This window comes from Lissotriton helveticus, chromosome 2_1 (genome assembly GCF_964261635.1).
Source record: "Lissotriton helveticus chromosome 2_1, aLisHel1.1, whole genome shotgun sequence".
Classification (NCBI taxonomy): Eukaryota; Metazoa; Chordata; class Amphibia; order Caudata; family Salamandridae; genus Lissotriton; species Lissotriton helveticus.
Genome location: NC_136059.1, coordinates 1878391806 through 1878412014, shown reverse-complemented (window position 1 = coordinate 1878412014; position 20209 = coordinate 1878391806). Strand labels below are relative to the sequence as shown.

The following is a 20209-nucleotide window of genomic DNA, read 5'->3' as shown; positions in this document are numbered from 1 at the left end:
ACGACGGCTAGTAATTGTTTTGGTACTGTCATTGGCAGCGCTGGCAGGGGCAATTGATGTTGCAGGCTGCAGTGGCCTCCCACGAAGGGCCCTGGTACCTACTGTTTAGCCCCAGAAATACTTTTACACCTACTTTCACCACCTTCTTCAAGTAAGTGGCATATGTGATCAGGGGAGCAAGGCTACAGAAGGTTGCTTTGAGGGGACTGTGGGACGGGAGGAAGTGGAAGACCATGGCAGACTGTTGGTGGCTGGATGGAGTGCTGCATGCGCTCCCTGTGCTAATGGAGGTTGTGCAAAGGCTGGGCTGAACCGCTACTCCCTGACTCCACCCTAAAAACACAGAGTTTTTCCCTATGGTATTCCCACAGCCAGTAATTTCAGACTCAGGAACACCGGGCCACTCAGAATTGTCCAGATTGCTCCAGAGAACTCTTAATAAGGGTCTATGTGGTACCCTAGTATCCTCTTCAGAGAGGCAAAGTAGAGAGCACCGCAATGTATGAAAGGCATTCCTTTGGGAGATGGATGGCCTCAGTGTACTAATGGAAGGAAAATTCATGGTTAGCACACAGCAGTCTTAACAACTCCATATACCAGCTGAAGACAGTCAATGATAGGATGGAGCCCACTGTAGACTGGGAAAGAAAAAGCGTTTAGAGGATTCTGTTTAGAAAACCTGATGGTGGTTGTAAAGGTACGAGTGCCATTGCCTTCTATGCTCATGCACATTTTTAGGTGGAGGGTAGGTCTTTGCTGTCAATGGCTGTGAGGATAAATGGGTCAAGGAGTCAAAGAGACATGTATTTTGTAGTCAATGATCCACCTAACACCATCTACAGGTTGGCAAGTGGAGGCACTGACTGTAGGCTGAAACTTACTTGGTTATTCTAATGCTATATGTGAGTATTTTAAGCATGGAACCTAGTGGAGCTGTATACCACTACAAAAAGGATGATAATAGGCATTTCATTCCAATTTTTTGAACGTTTCTACTGGAATATATGTATGAAATTGGGTTATTGATAGGGGGGGGTGAAACCCTTCTCAAGCAACATCCACAATCCTTGTTAGGTTGAACCACAAAAGTCACTGAATTAACCTGTGCTTAACCCTCTGGTATCTTGTCACAAAAGCAATCAGGCTTAACTTGGAGGCACTGTGTAAAATACGGATTAGGAATACATATGTCGGAGTGCCGGAGGCCCGCTGTTGACAAGTTGCCACAACTCCCCACCTCATCCATACCTATGAGGCAGAGTAGGAGTCTTTTAAAGTCATAGGCTCAATTGAAGCCCATATATCTTTCCGACAGAGTGTACTGGAATGAAAACACATGAGTAATAGACTTATGCATCTACAAAATCTAACAGTAAGGGACCCGTTGAATTCAGAATTAGGTCCTGACGAAAGCCCAGACCCTGAAGTGCATTAAAGGCTGAAACATGTTGACCACTCACTTGTGATGTGTAGGACAATTTACACATCCATAAAGGTAATTTTATACATCACCAGACGGATCCACCAGTACTTTCCCTCGGAGGTGGAACTGGACTAGGGAAGCGAGTACCTAGGTGTGAAACCCAATGATGACGCCGCCCAACATTATATTGTAGTGGTGATACCTTACACCACCGGTGATCAAGATTGGTTGAGAGTTTCGGGTCAACACTGGAGAAATCCAGACCCAGCAAAACTAACAGGGTTCACTCTCCTTTGATTATGAATGTAAAGTATATATGGAGTGGAACCCATGGAATCCATTTAGGGATCACCAGGGGTCCCAGCTGCAACCCCTGGGTTGCCCCTTGTGATCCCTGGCTCTGTATTTCCGACACCTGGCCTCAGAGGTGGCAAAATCAATGGCAGGAACACAGGGACAGCTCATCCTTATGGACATCATTTGGGGCTCCAACCTCCTTGTTTTTATAATTATTTTATTAAACTAATACCGAATAATAATGTATTATTTGCTAGTAGAATTCCAAGGTTTGTACAGTCTTTTGTATTTTTCCTGTCTTTTATGATGAACAATCGAAATAAAGACTTCTTTGAATTGAATTGAATTATTTGCTAGTATTGTAAAAAAATAAATGGAGTACAATTAGCTGGATTATGACCCTCTCTGGCAGTTGAGTTAAGTATGTAAATGCTTTAAAATGTATGTTGTGTGCATATGTGGAGGCCAAAGTGTGTGTGTGATTGTGTGCAAGCATGTGTGTGTGTGTGGGAGTTAACATACAGGACAAATGGTGTGTGATGTCACTTCCGCTACGCCTGGCCTTTTGGTGAATTCGCATTCATGGTAGAAATGGAGATATGTACTTTCAAAATTGTAAGGGAAAATATAGCCTAAAAGCACAAAGCGCCAATTATGGGCATCTGGCTGCGCTAGACTAGGACGAAGTCACAAGTTCAGACTAACAACAATGGAGTGCAGGCTGGGCACATGACCAAGTTTGACACACACAGGATTGTACCTTGTGTCCTTGGTGTGAGGTCTACGTGGTGTTGCTTTGCGAAGCTTCACGTTGTCCGGTGTTGGTTCCAATGAGGCTGTGTGGTTAGGCTTCGAGGGCTTTGTGTCTCTCAGCATTGGTTCTGCTGAAGCTTGCTACTGTGTTACAAGGCATTGCAGGGCTTTTTTTGCGTCAGGTCAATTCCGTGAAGCTTGTAGCTGTGCAACAAAGATTTGTGGGCTTTGCGTTGCTTGGTGTCCGTTTTGATGTAGCTTTCTGCTGTGTGGCAAGGCTTTACTGAGCCTCGTAACTCTTGACGCCGGATTTGGTGAAACTTCCAGTTAGGCCACGAGAAGCTCTCTATGATGCCAGCAAGGGGTCCATGACCTGGGTAGGCACCCTTGGGAATCATGAACTTATGCCAGTGGAGGCCAGCAGGGCTCAGGCAGGTCCAGACAGGTCCACTGCAGGGCAGCTGGGCAGTTGCAGGGAGGCCTCTGGAGCTTGTTGTGTGCCTGAAGCTCAGAACAGGAGGTCAGGCTACTGACCCTTGGAGAAACTCTGGCAGTCCTAGATTCAATGTTGCTGGTCACCTCCCCTTCAAGCAGCAAGGCAGCAGGACAGTCCTCTGATGTACAAGGCAGACCTTCTGACGTCATCCACAGGTCCAGGAGTGTACTGGATAGATGGTTTAAGGTCCAATATTTATACCTGGTGCCAAACTCTGGACTGGGAGAAACGTCTAGGCCTTTCCTAAATTTGGAAATGAAAATTTCCCCCATTCCCCTGTCTAGGCTCCAAGAGTTCTAGGGTGACATAAGACTGGTATCAAGTTATTTTTGAGTGTGCATATGGCTGGGTTCAAACTGGAATGGCATGGTGAACAAAAAAATGATGGATTTAGGCCCAGATCTCTATACTGGGGTGAATGTATGACATTGTTCTGCATTCTGTCCATCAACTGTTGTTTCTGCATTTGTCACCCCGAGTGGGACGGGTACGGTCAGACGTGAGTCCCGTGCTCTCCATGCCACTAGAATCAAGCTATCCTGGCTGATGAGGGCTGCAAGCCCGAAACCCGTCCTAGGATGCTTGTTTCCAATCTAGGGAAGACCTGGCTTGTCAGTTCGGCTAGACTGTTCCCATGGGGCACAGGGTCAAGACTGATTTGCATATGGCTGGGTTCAAACTGGAACGGGATGGTGAGCAAAAAAAACGATGGATTTAGGCCCAGATCTCTGTACTGGGGTGAATGTATGACATTGTTCTGCATTCTGTCCATTAACTGTTGTTTTTGCATTTGTCACCCCGAGTGGGACGGGTATGCTCAGACATTAGTCCCGTGCTCTCCATGCCACTGGAATCAAGCTATCCTGGCTGATGAGGGCTGAAAGCCCGAAACCGGTCCTAGAATGCTTGTTTCCAATCCAGGGAGGACCTGGCTTGGCAGTTCGGGCTGGACTGTTCCCATGGGACACAGGGTCAAGACTGATTTGCATATGGCTGGGTTCAAACTGGAATGGCATGGTCAGCAAAAAAACAATGGATTTAGCCCCAAATGTCTGTACTGGGGTGAATGTATGACATTGTTCTGCATTCTGTCCATCAACTGTTGTTTTTGCAGGAGGCAGCTCGTCAGCATCGCCCCTCCCATCCTGCCATCATCTAGTCCCCCTTTGTCTCACTGTCTGGGAGGAATACACAAAGGCCAACTGCCAACTACACCCAGTCATGTGACCCACGACATAGGCTGCAGGCACCAAATGGATAGGACAGGGGTAGAGCGTGCCACAAATTAAAATAACGTTTCCACAGTGAAACTCCAGAACCTCCTGCTCCATACGGTGACCTACCTCGGTCCAAGGAAAGTCTAATTGCCCACCTCCCCATCCTTGTGTGCCTTGCTGCCCTCCCGATCTTCGCAGACCCCAACGAGATGCCTTGGGGCCAGTCCTCGCCACAGAGGATCTACGCAGCCTGTAGGGCCTAGGCCTCACCACACTCCCGCATGGCGGCAGACCTTGCCCTTCTGCTTTGGCCTCTCAACGCCTGACCATATGGGTGGTGCTGCCGGCAGAACCCGCCAGGCAAGCTTCCACCTGGACACAATTTCCTACCATCAGCAGGCCCTCGGCGGAGCGGTGCGGACACTGCCTGTTTTTCTCTTCGGAATGCCCCCACCTGAGTGGCTTTCAGCTGCCTTCTGCCTCCTTCTGCAGTGCTATGGTGAGTCATCTGGAGGCAGTACTATACTTGACCTGTGCCTGTATGACCACGGTCCCAGGGAGGCCCACTTAGTGAATTTCGCGCAGGCTGCACCGCCAAGGCTCCTTTCCTCCACATTTGCCATTCCTGGCCTCCTGTGTGAAGGTGGTGCTGGTGCTGCCAGCGGGATTGAGCCTGACAAGGTGTCTGAGCCTGAGAAGCTTACGCTGAGCACTGTTGTGCTGTGCTGTCACTGCTGGGGCGTAATGCACGGTAAGCCGCGGCCTGGCACTTTTGGAGTCTCCCCTGGATGGAGCCACTGACATTTTTGGACGCAGTACTTCTCATTAAAACCCCCTTCTTCTGCTGTACCCGGCTGCTTGGGGGATGCCTGGACTGTGTGACCCCATGGGGTGTTGGTGCTGCCAGTATGCTACCTAATGGCTAGTTGCCACTTGGGAGTCTCTTTGGGTACCTAATCCACTGGACTAATCCTGCCTCTACTAAAGATTTTCCTGGCAGCCACCTCCTGGGATCACCTATGCTCCCCCCACATGGTGGTACAACAAGCTACAGAACTGGTCAGTGAGGCTACCAGTGGATTTTTAGGGCCATCGCACTTCTCTCACATCCCACCACCCAAAGGCACTAATGGCTTCGAGCAAAGTGACACGTCAACAAATATTCGTGGACGCTACTGAGGCCACTAAACAGCTCCCAACCCTGTCTTCCCCGGCCCCATCGGACATCAACCTGGAGTCCATTATGAGTGCCTTTAAGGCCATACAGGCCCCCACTGCCATGGTTGAAGCCACCACTACAGAAACTAAAGGGGAACTCAAACTCTTGAACCCAACTGAAACACCACATGTATACTAAGGAAAACAAAGTGGATGACCTTGACCTGTGGGTGACAGAGACCATTACCTGGGGAATAGATGAGACTCCTCCTAAATAGAATAAACTTTTGTACTCGATGCTTTGCCCTGAAGAAGTCTGCAGTGATTCAAACAGCATAAGACAAAACACGTGTTGGTGAAGGGGAGTGCCTAAGATGATTTAGTAAAAAAAGACTTCTGAAACCACGACCTCAGTTTGGAATTTCTGTGTGCTTGGAGACATTTTGATTCTGACCTGGGGCATTGAACTCTGGCATATCCAGAAGAAGCTGATGGACTGGAGGATCGCAGCTGCAGAAATAATGTTAGCATTTTTTGGATCCCCAAGTCAGCTGACTCGCAGGTTGTCCCCCAGTTCCTCCAATCCTTCCTTCAATTGTTGGGCTTGACCTTCACATCCAGGCTATAGTTTGAATGAGCTCACCACACTGTTTCTAATTCCACCTCTACCCGCCAGGGACAATGCCTGATTATAGAATGCTTTCCCTTTCCATCAGCAGGTGCAGATGGTCCTCTCGGAAGCACGCGAACATAGGCTACATTCTTATAACAGCAGCCAGATCACTTTCTCAGCAAACTATTCCTACAAGACCCAAGGTACTGGCCCTGCATACAATGTTCAGGAAACTGGACCTCCAACTTGGACTGTTGGGAGCCGGCCACCACATTGGTGACGGTTAAAAGTACGGTCCACGAATAACAGTATCCCACTGAACTGGAGCTTTGGCTGGAGGATATGGTAACTCAATGGCACTCATCGATGGATACTAATCTGCTTCCTTTTCTCTCATCACCAGTACCATGCAGGGAAATGACTGCCAGAGACTCAGACAGAAATTCCCAGTTGGATCTTCACCAGGGATAAATCCAGGTCCCCTCATAAGCCATGACACTTGCCCATCATCGGCTGGGCACCGGTCATTGTGTATCCTACTTTCCTCACTGGCCAGATTGGTTCTCGGTCCTTCCTTTCATTGGAGCTGTGGAAACTTGTGGTGATCTACCACCCCTACCAAAAGCTAGGATCGCCCTCCTTTTTCTTCCCGTCCTTTGCCTCCCACTATTTACAGCACCATGCCTTAGCATTGTGTTGCACCCATCTCTTTAGTCGCTTGATGTGAACATGGCCCATTTCATCAAACGTAAAAGGACTTTAACCTTCTTAGGTTCTAAGCACCCTTATGTAGAAAACATATTTTGCAGCAGAGGAATCAGAAAAGCTTAATCACAACTGGGTGGGCACGGTTCTATTTTCCACTGGGTCCAATGAGGACGTGCCCGCGACCAGCACTGACAAGTCTCGCCCGGGAAAAAATGGTGTGGCACTTTTGTTCCACAAGAGGCTCCCAATTCAAGCCCTGAAATCATGGTTGAATAACCACGGTCGCAAAAGTTTTGCATGAATCGAAATTGCGGACCAAATTCCAATTGTTGGCTCTATATATGCCCCTGTGGGGGCAAAGTGCCATTGGCTTTCCAACCTTCTCAAGTTGCTTGTGGAATTTGGCTCCCATAAACTCATCATAGTGGTGACTGGAATTTGATTCTAGGTCCGCTGCTGGATAAATCGGGAAGACCAGATCTGTGACTTGGCAATAACCGGGCTGTGCTCCGTGACCTGATGAATGGCCACCCCTTACATGACGTGTGGCACCTGCTCCATCCCACAGACAGAGAATATACTTACCTTTCCCTTAGCCCACTGTTCGGAGTCATGGCTAGACTTTTTCCTGATGGAACCCTGTGGCCCTACTGCTCACCCACATGTGCCCTATTGATGTCGGAGCCGTTTTGGATCACACTATTTCTCCTCATTCCTGATCTACAATTAACACTACCTGTGTCCTGCACCTGGTGCTTGAATACCCGGCGACACAAATCACCAGTAGAGAAATCCCGACTGCACACCTTACTCTGTGACTAATTTGAGCTAAATAAACCAACTGCGACCTCTAAACAGCAAATTTGAATGGCGGAGAAGGCGCACCTGTGCGCCATATTAATGAGGGAGGCTGGTATTGCACACTCAGAGGCTATTGCTAGGAGGACTGCATTGGAAAAAGACGTTCAAGCCCTTCTGAAGAAGAACCGAGCCTGCCCCACTTCCTCAGGTCAGGAAACCCTTAAGGCGAAAAAAAGTTTAACTCAATAGCATGTACATGCTGGCTGCCAAAAGTTGCTATCCCGCATAGGAAAGACCACGTAAAACACAGTGAGAAAACAGGTCGCCTATTGGTGGTGCAATTGAGACAACGGGAAGCACAGACTGAGATCCCAGCCCTCCAGATGGCTGTCGGAACCCTCCTTACTCACCCACTGGACATCATGCAGGAATGTTCCACCTTCTACACAGTGCTTTAAACAAGGGTCTGCCTGGCTGATACAGCACGGAAGCAGGCTTTTACGTTGGCTCTCCTACTTCTCATCCTTCATAGTAGTGACCAAGAGGCCCTGGACTTGCCCATATTGGAGGAGGAGGTTGCCAAGGCCATTAAATCTTTGAATAAGGCCAAAACGCCTGGGGAAGATGTTTTCCACCTGGAATACTACAGGGCTACTAGTGACATGACTGTCTCACTCCTTCCTGTCATGCTACAGGAAGCCACGTCTATGGGTTCGCTTTGTTCTAAGCTCAATAGAGTGCATATCTTCCTCATTTTAAAACCGGTGAAAGGTCGCCTCTGCTGCACCAATTATCGTCCCATCTCACTTCTGAATTGTGAGGTCAAAATATTGGCTACGGTCCTGGCCAACAGACTGGGACAGGTGATCAGGTCACTGGTAGATGACAATCAGGTGGGATTTGCCCCTTATCGATCTTCTCTGAATCACCTATGCACATTGGCACATATCATATGATCTACTAAGTCAGCCCGCATGAGAATTCGTTGCTCTCCCTTCATGCAGGGAAGGCCTTTGACTGGGTCAAATGGCTCTACCTCTTCCGTACCATGGCTAGATTCAGAATTGGCCCCAAGTTGATCCAAAAGGTTTGTTGCTTGTACCAATCCACTGTGGCACTGGTCAACTGTAACAGCATTCTCACAGGAGTGTCAATACCAGCGCTTATGAATCTTGAAGACTCTTTTGCCCACTTTTCCGGCTACAAGATCAAATGAGCCAACATGGAGGTAATGTCATTGACCTCCTAGACCTCAGAACGCTCTTTGGCTCATCTGCCGGTGACATGGCTCCACCTATTAAATGTAATGAGGTAACCCAATGTTATCCAATGAGAGAGATAGGCTTCACAGAGGTGAAAAACAAATTTAGGAGTGTTGCAATATCAGGACATGTAAAACTTAAAAGCATGTGTCCTTCCATTTAAATACAATGCGCCCTGCCCTATGGACTGTTTCAGGCCAACCCTAGAAGTGACTTTTACGTAATAAGAAGAAAAGTCCTACAAAAGGTTTATTTTGCCAGGTTGAGAACTGCACTACAGTTGCATTGTCAGGTTTAAAAGGGTTACTTCAGTGAGTGGCACATTAAGCAATGCAGGCCTACTAGTGGCATTTAATTTACATGCCCTGGGTGCATGTAGTACAACTTTACTAGGGACTTACAAGGAATTTAAATGTGCCAATTGGTTGTACACCATTTTCTTACCACCTTTTAAGGAAAGAGCACAAGCACTTTAGCACTTTTAACAGTAGTATAGTGCAGAGAGTTCCAGAAGCCAATATAAATGGGTTCAGAAAACAGGAGGGGTGAAGGCAAAAAGTTTGGGGGTGACCCTGCAGCAAAGGCCAAGTCCAACACTATTGAAAAATGTAAGTGCGGGTACATCCCTCTTACATTTCAGTCACAGTGTGCAGACACCACTTACTATTCCTGTTGGGAGTAAATATCTTATCCCTCAGGCATTGTGCATCTTCTAACCTCACCTGCAGTAAAAAGCATTTTTCTGTCAGCAACACCTTTGCTCTTTCAGCCTGCCACCTCATCCTCCCCTCGGTCAGCTCCAGGTCTTAAAATAATTATGTCCAGCCTCAGCAAAATGCAATTAAAATTTCTGGATAAAATTGCCTCCTCTAGAATTTTCTGTTAATGATATTCAGTTAATTTGATGATGCATAATGTATGATTTCAGTATGAAACATTCTCTTTGCATTGTCTTTCTAGATATGCTCACTGGTTTTTCTTGCAGTGTTGTTTCTATCTCTGGCATTCCAAGCTGGTATGCAAAGTGACAGAATTGTGTTATTTTACTCACCTATGACCAATGCCGTGTAACCATCGTTTGAACTCGATATGATGGATTCAATGGAAGGAACATACCGAACCTAGAAGACATTTCACAAAAGAGTGGAGAGTGAATCTCAATATCAGCTGGATTCCGCTATAGTTTAGTTTTGAAATGCTTAAAAAGATCGGTTCTCTCATTTAAATTTCTACAAATGGATTCCTGGTGGGTGTTCTGTAAGTACATTTAAGAGTGTGGATTTTCTATCAACAATGTGGAGGAAGCCAAGGTGTGCTTGCCTTGGACGCTTGGGAACGCCCACAAACATACATTTGTGGCCATTCCCAAACTCCCAGTCTAACCATTTTCACTCTGCAAATGGTCAGAGATTTTTTTCCAGCAAAGTGCTAGAGTAAATCCCTTTTCAGGTTGGAAATGGGGTAGGATCGCCCCAACATTTGGTGGGGTGCAATGCAAGGCTTTCTTCAAGAGGAAAAATGCTTTCCCTGCAGAGAAAAAAAGAAAAAGTGAGCATTTGCGCCAGAGACTCCACTGCCCCTGTGCGAACTTCTCTGCTGAGAAAAGATTCTTACAGGTCAAATAGGAGCTCTTGGAAACAGTTACACAACATTATCAGAAGTACACCAGGATAAGTACACCAGGTACGGCTTTTCAGACATACTTCTGGGAATGTGTATGAATTCCAAAAGGTAGCAAATCTGTACCCGCATGTAAACATAAAGGACTATAACAGAAATGGAGAGGCAACTGTTATGCTGTAAACTCGCCTCATATGATATATCATAAGAGGTGTTTTTTGGAATTTCCTTATTTAGTGCATCGCAAATTGTAGGATATTGCTCCATCTATATCTTTAAACCCGGGGGGTGGTTGAAGGGCAGATTTTATAGTATCATCAAGTCTGGAAGCATTAATTTTTTTCAGGATCTTGCCATTTCTACACCAGGTTCTCGCAAAACATTTTGTTAGTTACTCTGATGGACCTACCCTTTCCTGACTGGAAGGACCACGTCAGTGATCCTGACACCATACATCCTGGACGCCCACAACCTCATCTGCGGAGTTCTGCAAGGATCCTCCTTGATCCCGACCCTCTTCAATACATACATGATACCTCTAGCCAGCCTCATCCGCTCACACAACACAAACATCTTCTCCTATTCTAACGACAAACAACGGTCGGACCAGATGCCCAGTACAGGGATCAAGTTCAATGTCTGCATGGCTGAAATCACCCACTGCATGAAGACCAACTGTCTAATGCAGTACATTAACAAGACAGGAATTTTGATCTTCAGACAAATAACTTATCCATGGGGCTCCACCTGGTGGCCAACAGAGCTAGGACCCACACCATGAACCTCAGGATCCAACGCACCAGGAGAAACTAAAGTGTTGACCCTTAAAGTGTACTAACAAAGTGTTCTCCATATAAACTCCACTAGGTGGGGGAGACCAGAGTGCAGTCTAAAAATCCTGAAGTGACCCTACCCCAAAAGACAAACCCTGCCCTGATAAGGCCTGTGAACATTCAATTAAGAACTTGGAAGGAAGAGCGGCCTGTGCAGCTAAATGAACTAACACCAAGTAAGAGGCCTTTAAATGTGCTTTTATTCTGAGCATTATTAAAAAAAAACTATTATACATTAAATGCACAAATCCCTGATACAATCAAAAAAGGTGCAGGAAGGAAAACAATGCATGGGTAAAACAATACTTTATTGTCCAATCCTAAAGAGAAGAACTTTCACTAATCGGTATTAAAAAAACTGTCTCACCTCTATAACAAGTGTGAGAGATCTATAAAATGAAGCCGATGCTGAGTAAAACAAAGGAATCGAGAGAAATAAGGGAGAGATGGCCAATTATTTTGAAAACTTCAAACCATTGGGGGATTTGGTCATCCCAAACCGGTGGTGAGCTGTGCAGCCCTGTTTAAACAGGACGATAGCTATCTCTCCTTTCAGACCACCAATATATATCGTGGACAGTAGTAGAATGTTGAAAAAGAGGTAGTCAGAAAATAACAAAATGTAAGGAGCAAGGACAGCACTGCCCATTGGCTATTTCAAAAAAGTGAAGTGAGACTGTGATGCTGGAAATGCAGGTTAAAAAAAAGATAATGTTTGGGGCCAGTTGTTATGAGTTTTGTTCCAAGTATGAGGTAGGAGAATGGGAGGGAGCCATACGGTTAGTGGCAGGTTGAGATGTTCGTGGACTATGGTAGGATCAGTTATATTTTATATATAAAAATGTTGAAAAGGGAAATTTTTGATGTGTAAAGACACTGACCCCACTTGTAAGCCTTTTGATTCTACAGAATAAGCTCAACTTTTTTCACAGTCGCATACCGGAGGGAGAGGGAGGGTGAGGCTGGGGAGAGAAACGCCTCACCTCTACCCCCCCCCCCCTCTCTAAGGCTGTTAGAGTAACTGGTGCATTTTAGATGATGTGTGCAAGCATTTCCAAGTAATTCCATTGGCAGAGCGCCTGAACCTTGGGCCATCTCAGTCAAAGGGGTGACATCTTTAAATGCCAACAGCCAGCAATGCCACTCATATTTCCCAAAATGTTTAGATCAGAGATTTTTTTTGTGGTTGAGGAAGATATCACTGTTTTGGGGAAGGAAACATAATCCAAAATAGTCATATGTACATTCAGGCCAATGAGGGAGGGCTATTATGTTTTATAAATTAGAATATTGAATAGAGTCACATTTCTTGAGGCAATGGAGTTGAAGTTGTCGCCTTTTTATGCTGGGGGTATTCTTCAGAATACACCCATGCTTTTTCACAGCCACGTGTTTGTCTCATGTGAGCCATAGATAGTACATTAAGCACCACTACAGTAGATTAATATCATTAACTCCAAGTCCAGAGATCTGTGTTACCTGCAGTTCATCATCAAGCCCTTATCTTTTACATCTCAATCCTTTATCTTCTAAATCAGTGTTATCAGCAATAACCCTACTATGACTCCAAGATGTAACATATTATAAAGACATAAACTGAATTCTCACCATAAGGATTCCTAAAGTAACTTTCAAGAAATAATGAATGTGCTCTGTTATGGCAAAATAAAAATAAGTAGATCCAATATTTCAATGTGCATCTCTCCATTTTGATTCCTAGCAGTATATTTGGACTGTATGGAAAGATAAAAGTCCTTACCTCAGTGACCCAGTCGTTGTGAATCTTCCAGCGTATAAAAGTGGTGTATTCACTCTCCATGACATTCTCTAACGAGGCACTAGGAATATCATCTACCAGTGGACACTTACTCCAGTTCCTGTTGGTCAGTCGAGAAAAAATACAATTATTGTTGTAGAAAACACAATACACATTATCATAATATGTTGAGTGATACACATAATATTCATGGTTACTGTTCTACATCCAATAGTGTTATTTCACACTAAGGAATCCTGAACGAAAAACTATAAAAGCCAAACAAAGCTTTAGTTGTCTGCCATTTAGTAAACTTAGGTGGAGAAGATCATATATGAGCAATGTATCCAAAGCTCGTATGCCTCACATGGATATTTAATGCCTCTCTATGCAATGCCTTGACTTTTACACATAATAAATACAAATGCCCAGTCATGTATGCTCCATTCAATATTGATACCAAGAAAATACCTGGCCTTTCTATTCAAGCAACAAATTAAAACAATCCAATCTCCAAACCATCCCTACACCTTTTTATCAATACAAGAGGTTTTCTGGACATGTTATAGTATGGTACCTAGTTTGACTTTTCATGAGCCAACAACAGGCCACTTTATATACGGTTTCCCACATGCCTTGGCCATGGATAACTCATCAAGGCTTGTTTTGTTTAATATATAAGAATTTTTAAGAGTAGGGTAAAACACATCAGAACTTCACTGTATGATCCCCATAATGGACTGGTGGAGAGTAAGAACCATTAAATTAAGGTAACCATTCAGATCAATGACACAAGAAGACATGATACTGAAGCCTACCACAGAGTGTGCCTACAGAACGGTATCACCTAGACTGAGGTGCATCAGAACCGCTGACCTGTCTGTTACCCCTGTCTTTCCCCCCTCCCTCCCCCACTACCCCAAGCTCTCCATCCCCCCTCCCCCAACCCCTTACCCCCCCCCCCACTCGCCACGCAGATCTTACCCCCCTGTAAGCCTCCGATTGGACCTCTAGATTGGCATTCCTGACCCTTTCCCCCCCTTCCTTATCCTGCCTACAGTGCTTTGCATCCTGCACCCTCATGCGTAAACACGACACCGCACATGCCTGATCTTGACCGACCCGACTGGACCACACATTCATAGATTTGACCACCCCCAGTCTTTAATCTTTATAATCCCAGGTTGTTGTTCACAGTTTTTAATTTTTAACAAACTGTGAATATACAATGCATTGTTGTCACACCTGTTTTTCCACAGTACCAAAGGTATACCATATCTGTCGCACCAACCTGTTCATTCCTTTGGAGGGGAGTTGAGGAACGAATAGTTTATTCAGTGAACTGCTGTTGTTGATATGCGATAAATTATCTAGGCTTGTTGTGCAACTATAACTAACGACCTTGTCATACTGTGTACACCACTTTGCCTTTATTATAGTGTCTTTTATATGTATGCATCAATGCACCTGAACAACTGCAGAGACATGTAATGACTGTATTGTACACTACTCATGACATTACTTCGCGTCTGTGTATTTGACAACAGAATAACCAAAAAATGCAATAAAAGATATTAAAAAAAAAAAGAAGAAGACATGATACTGAAATGTCGATGCAGGATATAGTTTGGGTGCATTGCACCCTCTGCATTCAGTCTTGGATTTGGTAATATTAATCTTGATGACTGGAAAAGAAGGAAGTAGACTAGTTCTAGTGTGACTGCAAGGAAAGGGAAGGGTATTTATTAAAGTGCAGGTGCATTGTTTAACAACACATTCATCTGTGGCTGTGGGCAACAATGTACCTTTATACACATATTATGGTAATGCACAATCATCTGGAGATTCTAGTAAAAAATACAGAGGGAAATAGGGTAGTACTTGGACTACAACTAGACCTATAAGCATATATTGCATTACCGAGGGCACAGCAGCCACAAGAATTGACAGGATACCAGAACATATTTGCCAGTTTGATGTTTATAGATGCAAAACGTGACACTGTACAAAGATTGGACAGCCCAGATATGCACAGCTGTGAATCAGGGGTGAGGGGTGAACCCTCACTGATACAGAATTGATGAATGACACGGGTTTTCAGAACTCTGGGTGTTACAACAGAGGTGTGCTTTGTGAAGATGTAATAGAAGAAAGCATTGAAGGGGATACTGGGAGTAGTGGTAACCACGTTCTGAGATATGGCTTTGTGTGAGGGAGGAATCTGAGATTGTGTATGTGAGCCTGTTTCCTATTTTGGATGTTAGTGTGTATAAGGAAGAAGGATGAAGTTCTATAGTTTTCTTTAAGTTACCATTAAAAGTATTGTTTGTGTTTGATTTTATTATTCATAGTCTTGTCTTACCTTTGTCATGCATTCAAAATTCCATCATAATGCACTCAACTTTAGTTGTGGGGTTCAATCATTGACAACTGCTGGTAGAACAGCCAAGGATCAAATGTATTCTGTATAGCTTAAGCATTCATATTTTTGAAACAGCTCTAATTTGAAGATGTTCCCTATTTCTTCAACTGGCTTTTACATTTCAATGGCCTTAGTAGAGTGACAGTGCTCAGCAATATGAAGGGAGAGGACACTCGTAGTAAATCCATGACTGGTTGGACATCAAAGGGGCATCACCGGTCAAATGATGGGGAGCAGTGGATCCTTTGTGCATTAAAGTGCGAGTGAGTGATCGGACCTATAGCCACAACTGCACAGCTGTTTTCTAAAAGTGATGTTGACTGCTACCGCAGTGTTCTTTTTTCCTGAGCAGCAGAGGAGGACCTCTGGTACTCCACCTGGCCACTCGACTCCATTGACCTTCAGTTATCACTGGACCCCACCTGAAACAGATCTCAACTCGAGCAGAGTCTAGAGCATCTCAATCTCCCAACATCATCTGCCAGGTGTGTGTGTGCAATGCCCTCTTCCCTGAACGATGGTGCTAGGCTACCTAGGTAACTATGTGGCTCTGATTAATAAAGCCCTGCACTGCTTTTGACTGTAGCCTTTCCAGATAGCTGTGTGACTGTATTGCATTGTATTTCCTTCATTTCAATAACATATTAACTATGTCTAAAAGAATAACTACTTGGAAAATATTTGAATTGTGAGAGTTATATGAGCTGTCCGATCTAAGTGTTTCACCCTATATCGCCCTCAAAGCCTGAGCTCTGACCTTTTGCCCCCACTACACCCTGTAAGCCAAAGCTTACAATGGAGGTACTTGGCAATTTAGGCATGTCGCAGTTGGCCATGGTTACTGTGGTTCCAAAAGCAGCTCACACATGCCCCAAAGAACTTGTCTGAAAAGTGGAAATAAAATGCAGTGTTGCTCGGATACTATCAATATTGAGACTTAAACAATAAACGTCTTGGGTTTTGATTGGTATTTTAATGGGTGTATTTAATTTTTTACTTATTATAAAAGTTTTATACCTACTATACTCCAGAAGAGGTGCCAGAGATTTAATCAGTGTTTAAGAGCAAAAACGGATTATTTTAGCAGCCGGTGAGGAAGATGGCTGCTTGATGAATGTCGCAACTACACAAGTGATGCAACAGACATTGGGGGAACTGCAGTTCTAGAAATATAGATATGGAGCATGGAGGGACCCTCTTTCCCTGGACTTCAAAGCACTAATATTCCATTTAAAACCTTCCTCAAGGCTTACCCCATGGCGCCCACAGGACCTCTGTGTTTGCAAGCCGTGCCACACACAAATCTCCCTCCAGCAGCATTAACAGCAGGCTCCCTTCCCATCTTCCAGAACATTACATCATGTCAGAGCCTAACTGATGTTTATGTTGAGTAATGTTTGGACCACACACCTCCACGTCACTGTAGCTCCTTCATAATGTCGGTCTATGTAAACACTGACAAGTACCATATTCGCATAGTGATATATGACATGTCTAGTTGAGATTACAATTCCTAATTAAGATGATACTTTATGTCAAGTCAATGTTATGTTATTTTTACTTATACCGCGCACAGCTGCCCCAGCGAAGGGGCGTCCTGGCGCTTTGACAAGGCAAACACAACACAACACCGAAGAAAATCAGGAAGGCCATAGGACACAGCATGAGAGCTAAACAAATAAAATGGTCTTGATGGCCCGTCTAAACTGAAGAAGGTCATCAATAGCCCGAATATGCGGAGGAAGAGAATTCCACCAATTCCACCAATAAACCATGAGAGCCTCCTGCCAGGGCCTACAAGGGTCAATTAAAGCCCTAGCCCAGAGTAAAAGGCTCAGGGCAGGAGATGGACTCTAAAAATGGAATGAAGCTTTAGTGACTGGTGTAGACAGAGGTAGAAAGGCGATAATGTTCTAAAATAAACAGGGAGAAACAACAGGACAAGCATAGTATTATTACAGAAGACAGTATATACCAGTCAATATTAGCCTATTGTCTTTAATGGAGCTCTCAGCACCACAATGTTCTAATATAATTAACTTTATTATAATTAGTGTTACCCACCTCAGTGTTTCTGCCATGAATGAAGCCAATATAATGTTAACACAACCCTGTAGAGCAAAACAAAGCAAATTGAGGTGCAATACTGTAAGCGCAAAACATGACAAGCTAACTACTGAGTGTCTTTGGGGAGTACGGATATGTGAAGGAAAGAGTTAGGATTGTATGTACCTCGACCTTTACAAATGCATTCGAAACCTTGGCAGAGGCACTGAAAATGTGGATTTTACAATTGAAATAAAGATGAGACTTCTAAATGGTTCACTTCACTGATTGTGCTACATTCGTTAAAGTGTGATCTGTGTATTGTTTCTGGCGGTTGTTAGAAACATGAGGTATGCAGTAGAAGAGGGCAATTATCACTGTTAACACTCTCAGCAGAGTGCAAGAACACACCAGGAGCACGTTTATTGGGACGTAGAAAGTAGAATAACAGATCAGATATCAAATACCCTCACAGAGCTGAACATCCCTCCTAGGAGTTAATTAGCCGATAGTGGCCGAGGGCAAGACAGCGGCGGACAAATATGGCTCTTTTATGTGCTGATAGCATTATTGGGCTTGCTTAGCCGTTGACACCAACAGTCTAGCTTATAAATCAGACAGGGATTAACATCTTGTGTATCCGAACTGCTCTAAAATAAAAAATACTGCATGACTGAAAAGGGGCGTCTCGTCCACTAGCGTAGTTATTATAATTTAATTTTTTGACGGTGCAGGGCTGGGATAGGGCGGGGCAGAGCTGGACGCACAAGGGGAGGAGTGGTTTGAACATTCCTAGTGGCCATTACTGGTTTGCCGGCCATCTTGGTCTGGCCAAACAATCATGCGCACTTTTCATGTCCCCTACCAGGCTGAATTACACAACCAGGTGGGGAACATGCCCATGCCCCCAGACGCCATCTGAGCACCGATCTACGGTGCTCAGACCAATCACAACGCTGCATCTGCGCTCAGTTTTCAGAACCTCCCAAAGGAATTGTCGCGCACTCTCGAGTCTTATTTCAAAATTATTTATTCAAAATTATCTTATTAAAAAAACACCATGTCGGAAATTGACAAAGTTTATGAGGCCGAAATGTGTCAGTCAGTTTGATATATATATATATATATATATATATATATATATATATATATATATATATATATATATATATATATATATATATATATATAAACTAATAGGTAGTTAGAGTTAAGACCTATTACCCATAGGAAATCCACAACATAACATTCTATTCCCAATAACTTTGGCGCCGGTTTACAAATCTGCGTGAAATTTTACAAACTTTTGGCCAGCTCCGGTCCGCTCCTATCCTGAAAGGTTCACGATGATTCATCAAGCGGGGGCCGAGAAAAAAGGGGGGTCCCAAAATGCATTTTCCCCATGCAATTTCCCAAAGGACCTTTAGCCGCAGCTACAGCCCGAACTGCTGAACGGAATTACACCAAATTTGGCAACGAGGTAGTCCTTGCTTCAGACTCATGCCTTTTGCTTATTTGGTGTAAATCCGTTCAGTAGTTCCTGAGAAAGTGACAGTTAAAGTCCTTTATATATCTATGGGCGCAGTGGATCCGCGTACCTATCCGCGTACCCTAAGCACAGCCTGCACGCACCGTGCCGTGAACGAGCTGTATGCTAATTGGCTGTCAACAGTGAAAATCAGGAAGTGTTGGCAGCCGTCTTGTGCCTCGATGCCGTCTTGTGCCTCGATAGAACCGAGGCACAAGAAACCTAAAACAAACACCGCAAAATGTGAAAAGGGGGCAGGATAGACACACCCTGACCCCCCAGGCCTGCTCAGGGGTCCCCCCAAAAAAATATTTTTTTAATTTAAATTGCGGGATGCGCGCAGTCTCCGGCGGTAAATGTGGTAATTTGCCTCCGGGGAGGCCAAATCCTGGGGGCATTATGAAGAAAATAGTATGGGGGGGTCCCAATCCCCCCCACACTGCCCCGGGGACCGCCACCCACGGGGCTCTTACTTCATATATGCAGGGGGCTCAGGGGCCCCCTGCAGCCCCGGGGACCGCCACCCTCCGGGGCTTGTTTCAAATGGGCGGGGGGGCTCTTAGGCCCCCCCAACCCCGGGGACAGCCACCCCCGGGGCTCTAATTTAATATATGCGGGGGCTCACGGTGCCCCCCCCGCAGCCCCGGGGACCGCCATCCCCCGGGGCTTGTTTTAAATGGGCGAGGGGGCTCTCAGGCCCCCCCAGCCCCGGGGACCACCACCCCTGGGGCTTAGTGAAATTGGGTGGGGGCTCTTAGGCCCCGCTTGTAACAAATGTGGGAGGGGGGCCGCGCAGCCCCCCTCTTGGAGCCCTCTATGGCCCTGGGGACCGCCACCCCCCAGGGCCGGCTCCTGCAGTGTCCCGGGGTGCCCACACCCGGGACACTGCTTTTTGCAATGGCAGGGCGGGAGCCTCGCGGCTCCCACCCTGCCATTGCAAACTGCTTTGCTTCATTGAAGCGAGAGCAGGGAAACCTCGCTTCAATGAAGCAAAGCAGATTGCTTTTCCTCATGGGGAGCAGCATGTTAGCTGCTCCCCAAGTGGAAAAGCAATGCCGGGTCCGGCAGGATGCGGGGAGCCGGCTGGGACTGTGGGGCGATTGGGGACCCCCCACGGTCCCAAACGGAGTGAGCCAGCCCCGGGGGCTAATAGTGGCCCAGGAGGGGGGTCACGCGGCCCCCCTCACCAAAAGGAAAATTTAAAAAAAAAAGGCCCATGCCCCAGGGGATGGGGTCCCAGGGCAGATTATTGCCTTAGGAGTGGGACCATGTGCCA

The 20209-nt window shown here is 45.5% G+C and overlaps 1 protein-coding gene across 1 annotated transcript in view; it reads right to left on the bottom strand.

Annotated features, from left to right (window-relative positions):
- Positions 1–20209, bottom strand: part of LOC144819969 (cilia- and flagella-associated protein 337-like) — a 235564-nt gene that overhangs the window by 151183 nt on the left and 64172 nt on the right. The window contains exons 5-7 of the mRNA XM_078677647.1: positions 17424–17470; positions 12941–13058; positions 9780–9849 (exon numbers count right to left, since the gene is read on the bottom strand). Of these exons, the coding sequence (XP_078533773.1) occupies positions 9780–9849; positions 12941–13058; positions 17424–17470 (235 nt within the window). The remainder of the gene's footprint in view (positions 1–9779; positions 9850–12940; positions 13059–17423; positions 17471–20209) is intronic.